The sequence below is a fragment of the Austrofundulus limnaeus genome, unplaced genomic scaffold (assembly GCF_001266775.1).
Source record: "Austrofundulus limnaeus strain Quisiro unplaced genomic scaffold, Austrofundulus_limnaeus-1.0 Scaffold2380, whole genome shotgun sequence".
In the NCBI taxonomy this organism is placed as follows: domain Eukaryota; kingdom Metazoa; phylum Chordata; class Actinopteri; order Cyprinodontiformes; family Rivulidae; genus Austrofundulus; species Austrofundulus limnaeus.
Window position 1 is genome coordinate 1,768 of NW_013954782.1, and position 8,782 is coordinate 10,549.

The following is an 8,782-nucleotide window of genomic DNA, read 5'->3' on the forward strand; positions in this document are numbered from 1 at the left end:
ATATATAACAGTCAAATTATCATTTGACTGTTGTATCTGTTTTTTTATTTTATTTTAACAACAAATGTACTGAAAGGTGCACAACAACAAATGTATAACTACAACAAAAGCTATCAATGCTCATTTGTTAACTGGTGTGATCTAACAAACAGGTAGACCAACTTTTACAGAACACTGGTAGACGGCAGCCATTACAGACGACAATGTGTTTGTTATTGTTCCCGGAGCGGCCCGGTYGCACATTAATATTATTAGTTCGTTATGCAGGACTGTCTTTTTTCTTTGCACATCATGTTGGATCATCTTGGATCTGTTACTACAGGACTATTCACATAACTGCTCCGGGGGGCCACAGTTACTGCAGGTCAACAGCTGAAGGGCCGAACATCCAGCAATTAAAGTTATTATGTAAATAAACTAAGTATTACAAACATCTGTTACCTTTGAATTAGTTTATTTTGCCACATTTAATCATGAATACAACATACAGAACCCTAAAAAAGTAGATAATTAAACATTATCAAAAACAAAAAGAACACATTATGCCTCCTATTTGACACAAATATTTGACATCTCTGACTTGACAAATTTTTAAACCAGTTTTATTTTCACTTTTATCATTTTATCTTCAACTGGTTGTAGTTGTAACTGACTTGAATGTTTATAGAAATGTTTTTTTTACCAGCTTCTAGCCAAGATTCTGACGTTTCTGTGCCAATCATGTCTATGTTTAACTAAAACAACTTCGAGTAATTAAAGTAGAAAACCTGGGGGTTTGGGCTTAAGAGATGAATGAACCAATTGGCGGGCCGAACTTTGGTCACTCGCGGGCCAGATGTGGGCCACGGGCCACCAGTTGAATATCCCTGTGTTACTATCTCGCTCAGAGGCACAAGGGAGTGTTAGAGGTAAGATCGCTTCAACCGCAAAAATATTTATCCGAGTATAGTGCTACCCCCCAACTTTGTGCATGATTTTATGGATTAAATTTCATGTATTATACTTGAATAAATACGGTAATTTATTTGATACAGTACTGCAATAAATTTAGCCCTTTTTGTACTTAAATAATTTGTGAAATTTCCATGTCAGCTTTTGATCAATGATGACACCAGAAACTTCACCTCACTGACTCCACAGATCTCAACATAATCAATTTAAATGGAACATCAATAATTCTCTTTCTACAGTAAATATCATAATTACTTTTATCCAAGTTTAATGATAATTTATTAAGTTTAAACCAAGTTTGCATTTTAACAAATTCTGTCTGTATCATTCCCAACATCCGTTTTACATATATTTAGCCAAACAAATAAATGTAGTATCATCTGAAAATAAAACAAAGCCCTGACACATTTACCAAGTCATTCATATATAAAATAGATAACTTTGGTCCAAGTACAGAACCCTGAGGAACTCCACATGTGATGTTACAGAGTTCAGATCTTACATCATTTATTTGTACAAACCTTTGTTTCCTATCTTTCAGATATCTAGATACCCACTGTAGTGCTGAAGCCTATTGCACAAATCTAGAAGGGATTAAGCCAGGATTTAGGTGTAAACTTGAATTAATTAAGCCTTGAATCGGATGGATTGGTGGCTTATGTTTCTGTGGTAAAAAGTGCTCTGAAACTAACCTGGTCCTGATCAGGTTTAAAGTGAAGCTTAATCTGTTAATGTTTCTGAGCAGTAGAGTCATTTTACTGCAGAAAACTGTTCCTCTGACCAGGTTTTACAGTCTGATATCAGATAAAATTTATTTTTCATCTTGTTTTTAGACCCATGCTGTATACTAAACAAGATCAGAATATGTTGGATTATTAATCTTGTTAATCTGAAAAGTTTTTTTTACTTCAAGAAGTCTTACCAAGTGCAGCTGTCAAACCGCAGATTATTAATTCTTATTAATTTGAAAAGAATAAGGTTCTAATCTAGTATTTTACCTTATTTTTGGATGGCTAATCTTTGCAGTGTCTGATCAGAAATCAGTTCTTCAGACACTTATTAAATTGTTTTCTTTGCATTAAAATATAACAGAGTATATACATATTTATTTTATTTATTTATCAGATTATCCATGAAAAAGAATAATTAAAAAAAGACTTAACACCTCCCCCGTCCACAACACGCGGGGGACACAGGACGAAAAAAAAAAACTCTCGTGCACATGAGTTACTAACGAGTGTGCACGAGATAGTAACTCATGTGCACGAGATAGTTTTGTTTTTTTCCTTCATCCTGTGTCCCTTTAGGGTCTCAGTCCTACTGAGGCCAACATCACAGAGAAAAACCAATCTTAGGTCAWAGGAATCCATGTTTCCAAAGTTAAACTAAATTAATAACTGTTTTAGCACGCCCTAGTGTGAACAGGTGGATGTTTACCTGCAGCATGTCCAGAAGTCCTTGCCTGCAGCCCTCCTCCATGCCGTATTCATCCACCAGGATGCTGCCCAGGTACAAGAAGCAGGAGTGTGGATACACCTGGTATACATTCACCATCTGGTGACCACAAACACATCCTTGTTGTTTCCATGGTAACCAACATTTACATGGCATCGTTCTGGTTTAATCAGCCTGTGTTACCTGAGTGACGAGAGGCTGCAGCAGAGAGGCGGAGCCTTTTCCAACACATCTCACAGCAAAGCGGAGGCAGCGGCAGCACCGCTCCACGATGCGGTTATCAGCCTGATGAGCATTCAGGGTCTCTGACAGCACGGGCCAAATCTGCAGGTGAGTGGGCTCATCTTTAATTCTTTCATATTCAGACAGGTAACATAAGAAGGCTCAGGTGTTTTCAGAAACTACCTCCTGGATGACTTTCTGACAGGGATGTGTCTGTCCGTTCTCTACGATGGGGTTTGTGTGTCTGAAAAGAACAAGCATGGATGTGTTGACTGTTTGCAGCTGGTTAGGGTTAGTTAGGTTTCCTCACCTGAAGATAACAGGTTAGGGTTAGTTAGGTTTCCTCACCTGAAGATAACAGCCAGTCTGTCGAGCCACACGGTGGGGTCAGCTGATTTACCGTTTGCAGATTGTTCTGTTAGAAGCTGAAACAACAAGCGTTACCTTTAACACCTCCTGTGTTTTAGACAGGTTGTATGAAAACACACTGACCTTTTTCAGAGCCATCACCTGAACAGCACACAGATCACTGAGACACTCCGCAATCTTCTCCAGAGGAAGACGGGCCAGGACCAGAGCTGTACCTGCACAGGTAAGAGTAGACCGCTCTTACCTGACTAACACTCAGACAGGTGTACGACAGGTAAACCACAGGTGTACGACAGGTAAACCACAGGTGTATAACAGGTAAACCACAGGTGTATAACAGGTAAACCACAGGTGTACGACAGGTAAACCACAGGTGTACGACAGGTAAACCACAGGTGTATAACAGGTAAACCACAGGTATTCAACAGGTAAACCTCAGGTATTCAACAGGTAAACATCAGGTATTCAACAGGTAAACATCAGGTATTCAACAGGTAAACATCAGGTATTCAACAGGTAAACCTCAGGTAACAGGTAAACCTCAGGTAACAGGTAAACCTCATGTATTCAACAGGTAAACCTCAGGTAACAGGTAAACCTCAGGTAACAGGTAAACCTCAGGTATTCAACAGGTACCTTTCAGCAGTCCGACTGCGGCCTCCGTGGACAGAGCGAAGGAGTCGAGGGAGCGAGCGATGTCCAGCAGGCCCTGGAAGTGTTGGGCCATGTGATCTCTGCACACGGAGCAGATGTTGTGGATGGCCTTCGCCGCTGCAGAGGCCAGAGGTTTCTCTCTCAGACCTTTCATCAGGTAGTTCAGGACTGGGTCTGGTGCCAAAACAACATAAAGTTTTACTTCAGACAAGTCTCTGGATGCTTTCCAGATAAAACTCACAACTTATACAGCTGCACAAACCTGACATAGTCCAGTTTTAACAAGTCAGCATCAGTGTACGTGTATAAATATTTAGGTCCATTTCTACTTGGGCAGAGACAACTTCTTCCTAATTTTGGTTCTGTACATTACTACAATCCATTTTGAACAGAACATTTCAGATGCAGGTAAAGTTCAGACTTTCAGCTTTAATTCAATGGGTTGAATAAAATGATTGCATAGAAATGTGAGGAACTAAAGCATTTTTTAAACACAATTCCTTCATTTCAGGGGCTCAAAAGTAACTGGACAAATGAAATAACTAAATAAAATGTTTATTTCTAATACTTGGTTAAAATAAAAGGCCTTTGCTGTCAATAAATGGCTGAAGTCTTGAACTCGTGGACGTCACCAGACTCTGTTTTTCCTCCTTTTTAATGCTCTGCCAGGCCTTTACTCAGCTGTTTGTTTGTGGGCCTTTCTGTCTGAAGTTCAGTCTTTAACAAGTGAAATGCTCAGCTGGGTTGAGATCAGGTGAAAGAATATTCCACTTCTTTGCTTTATTAAACTCCTGGGTTGTTCTTTCCATCATTCTGCTACAGCTTGATCTGGTTTCATCTGTCCAAAGAATGTTCTTCCAGAAATCTGCTGCTTTTTTACAGGTTTTTATCAAAGTCCAGTCCAGCCTTTTTATTCTTGAGTCTTCTGAGTGTCTTGCAGCGTGCAGTGAAGCCTCTGKATTTACGTTCATGCAGTCTTGTCTTTATGGTAGATTTGGATGTTGATACTTCTGCCTCCTGCAGAGGGTTGTTCACTTGGTTGGCTGTTATGAAGGGCTTTCTGTTCACCATGGAGATTATTCTGCCATCATCCACCACTGTKGTCTTCCATAGGGGTCCGGTCTTTTAGCATTGGTGAGTTTACCAGTGCTTTTCAGGATGAACCAAACTGTAGATTTAGCCACTCCTGATATTGTASCAATTTCTCAGATGTTTCCTTCTGTTTATGCAGCTTAAGGATGGTTTGCTTCACCTGCATGGAGAGCTCCTTCGATCGAATGTTTTCTTCACAGCTAATTCTTCCAAATGCAAGCACCATACCTCAGGCCTTTCATCTTCTTCATCGAGAATGACAAAGAAGAAATTGCCCACAACTGCTCACAAAATAGTGTTTTGAGTCAATTGACCAATTACTTCTGGTCCCTTTAAAAGCAGGGTGGGCACATGTTGAACTCATTAAACCTTCATCTAGTTTTAATGTGGAGACTCTCAGATGAAGTCTTGCAAGTCTGGATTTTATGTCCATTATACTATGTCCTAGCCAAAAAAAAGGCCACACACTAATATTCTGTTGGACCTTTAGCTTTGATTTCAGCACACATTCTCTGTGACATTGTTTGATAAGCTTCTTCATGTCACCACATTTATTGCATCCAGTGTTGCAGTAATGTTTCACCAWGATCTTTCATTGATGAGGGTAGAGTCTGACCTTCTCCAGCACATCCCAAAGATCCTCAGTGGACTCTGTGGAGCCAATCCATGTGTAGAAATGATGTCTCATGCTTCCTGAACGACTCTTTCACAATAAAAAACCCATGAATCCTGGCATTGTCATCTAGGAATATGGCCGTGCCATCAGGGAAGAAACAATCAATTGATGGAATAACCTGGTCATTGATACCATTGAGTCACGAACAGCCGGAAACAAATTCCTTGTGTGTATCAACATACTTGGCCAATAAACCTGATTCTGATTTCAGTATATTCAGGTGCTCAGCTGACCTCATTCTTTGAGCTGAACCTAGACCTGACCACCTGCAGAGACCCACATCATAAACCTGAGTTACCTACATCCAGGTGGACACTTGGTTTTTGGCCAGGCAGTGGATTACTATAACTTGAACATATTTCAGTAAACAGGTAAATAAATAATTGTGTCAGTGTCCAAATACATAAACCCAGGAGCCAAGGAGAAGGAGAAATCACACACAAGACAGGCCCTGGAGTAATGTGGTTATCCTAAATGGGCCTTCCTGAAAGAAGACAAGAAACCCAAACAGGACTCCAGTCAACCACCAGGTGAAAAGGAAGAGCCCAGACCAGTGGTCATTCTGTATGCTGCAGGAGTTTCAGAGAAACTGAGATTTTTATTTTCTAAACAGTTATACACCAGAGAAACAAAGCAGCCACCGTTCAAAAGAATGGACCAACACAGAAGAGCAACACCATTAGGCCAGGACTCTCCAGTTTACACTCACCCTAACCCTACTGGCTCAAAGAACTGTCAATCAAAAGTCTGGCTAAATCACTAATGTTTCTGTGAAAACAGGACTGAAGGAAGAGGATATGGAAACAATAATTAAAGATGATACAGTGTCAGACCTTGAAGCAAACGTTTAGTCCTGACGTCTCAAAGTTTTACTGAACTGGACTATTGGACCTTTGAATCACCACCATTGTTTCTTGTTTTTTTTCCCATCATCTTACCCAGAAATCTCGGGTTTCTGTCCACGACATCGCTCATCTCTCCAACCAACTCGATGCTTGTGTACCGAACTGCCATATGGACACTTTCAGGAAGTAACACCACCTGCTGCAGAACCTCTGCCACAGTCGGGTTGTTCTCTCTGAAAAACAACAGGACAGATCAGCAGCAGCTCCGGACATCTGTACATCTGAACGGTTCACTGACACTCACGGGTCTACACTTTTAGCGATGGCAGCCATGATAAACAGAACAGCTTCAGTCACCTCCCAGGGGGGGTTGCCATCCTTTAAAGTGGAATACAACTAAGGGATACACAATGAGACATGTTCTTTTATATATTAAATAACAATGAACATAGATCATCTTCATGATAAATTAACAGCACCTGAGAGAAACACTCCATGGATCCAACAAGAAAAATAACGTCTTTAACCAGATCGGACACTCTCATTCTAAACTCCCCAAAATCATCTGTTTCCTCCGGGATTCCTTCCTGTCGGGTAAAARTACAGTCAAACCAAAATCTAAGAGTACCATTTAGAGCTGGTTTTGGTTCCTTACATGGTCCGTATCAAGCTGACAGTGTCGGGCCAAACAGTGGAGCAGTCTCTGTATGTACGGTCTGAAGATGCTATGAAGGTTTGCATCATTTATTTTATACAGATGTTCTCCCAGACGGTACCAAAAGTTAAAAGAAATCTCCACAACCTGGAACACAGACACTAGAATCAGAACCAAAATATAGGAAACCTGTAAACAGAACAGAAACCCAACCAGCATGAACAGAAAACTGATCAGCCCAAAGTGTTGCGGAAATACTAAGCTTGGTTCAGGTAGTGCAGTCTAAAGAAGTAACAAACTTTATCATTTCTAATATTCTCTAAATAAAACTTGGCTTCTGGAGATGCTGGTTCTTCTGGTACCTCATACTGTGGATGTCCTGCACAGATCAGCAGCAATTCTAGTGTCCTCAGGTCTCCCATACCCTGCCCCGGACTCCTGACTGTGGTTTCTAGAAATGTCTCACAAAGCTCGGTGAAGATCCTGCAGTAGTTCAGCACCCTGAGGACAGAAATCAAACTGTGACAATGACCAGAACCCATCCAATCAAAGACTGCGTCTYAGATCATACTTGTCCAGGTCTTCCCGAGCCACAGCCATGTGATAGGCCGTCTCCAGCGTCAGGACACCCTGGAAGAGCTGCAGAGCCAAAGGTATGTTGGTGTCCACATTCTCTATGGCATAGAGAGCTGAGCAGACACAGTCCGATGCTGCTTCGTGTAAATTAGTCGAGGTTTCATCCCTCTGCTGTAAAAACAGACAAATAATAACAATTTGAYAGAAATGCTAATAATTCCATTCCATCAGCAGCAGATAATTGGTCTTCCATAAATAAATAAATCAAACCAGCTAACAACCCTCAGTACTCTACGGATCTTTCCTCAGACTAAAACCCACCAGGATTTGGAAGAGGACCATCAGCAGCTGGTTACTGGCCATGAAATTACTGTCCAGGACTCCCAGATTAAACCAGCTGCCTAGACACCGAAACACCTTGATSAGCATCTTCTCATCTGTCCCGGTCTTCTCCACGCAAGACGTCTGAGGACAAAAGGACAGATATGAGTCAGGAGACCGGGACTGTAAACATCTAGGGTCCAGGGTCAGAGATCAATGAGGTTCAGAATCATTCARTACTAAGGTCAAGTGTCAGGAATTGGGGATTATTCCGGTCCAGAGTCTGTAGTCAGGAGACTCTTTAGTGGGTCTTCCAAGTTTAGTAGAACCCTGTTGATCGTTCATTCAAACCAGGTGTTTCAAAGCACAGAAACATCTAAAACATGAAGGATAGTGGCTAGAAAGACAGTCAGACAGACCGTCAGTCACACAGACCGTCAGTCAGTCAGACCGTCAGTCAGTCAGACCGTCAGTCAGTCAGACCGTCAGTCAGACAGACCGTCAGTCAGTCAGACCATCAGTCAGTCAGATTGACAGTCAGCCAGACAGACAGACAGAAAGATCGACAGTCAGACAGACAGACAGTCAGACAGACCGTCAGTCACACAGACCATCAGTCAGTCAGATTGACAGTCAGTCAGACAGTCAGACAGACAGTCAGACAGACTGACAGACAGTCAGACAGACAGACAGTCAGACAGACAGACAGACAGACAGACAGACAGACAGACAGACAGACAGACAGACAGACAGACAGTCAGACAGACAGACAGACAGACTGACAGACAGTCAGTCAAACAGACAGTCAAACAGACAGTCAGACAGACAGACAGACAGACAGACAGACAGTCAGTCAGACAGACAGTCAGTCAAACAGACAGTCAGACAGACAGACAGACAGACAGACTGACAGACAGTCAGTCAGACAGACAGTCAGTCAAACAGACAGTCAGACAGACAGACAGA

At 41.6% G+C, this 8,782-nt stretch overlaps 1 protein-coding gene across 2 annotated transcripts in view; it reads right to left on the minus strand.

Moving 5' to 3' along the window:
- The window catches only part of LOC106510896 (transportin-3), a gene marked incomplete at both ends in the record, with an annotated part of 13,569 nt that overhangs the window by 1,388 nt on the left and 3,399 nt on the right, over positions 1-8,782 (minus strand). The window contains 13 exon segments of one of the 2 annotated variants that reach the window (XM_013999626.1): positions 2,389-2,505; positions 2,590-2,730; positions 2,812-2,872; positions 2,977-3,053; positions 3,139-3,212; positions 3,634-3,825; positions 6,358-6,497; positions 6,569-6,660; positions 6,744-6,851; positions 6,920-7,066; positions 7,282-7,420; positions 7,491-7,666; positions 7,817-7,960. In XM_013999626.1, coding sequence (XP_013855080.1) covers positions 2,389-2,505; positions 2,590-2,730; positions 2,812-2,872; positions 2,977-3,053; positions 3,139-3,212; positions 3,634-3,825; positions 6,358-6,497; positions 6,569-6,660; positions 6,744-6,851; positions 6,920-7,066; positions 7,282-7,420; positions 7,491-7,666; positions 7,817-7,960 — 1,608 coding nt within the window. 2 annotated transcript variants of the gene reach the window in all.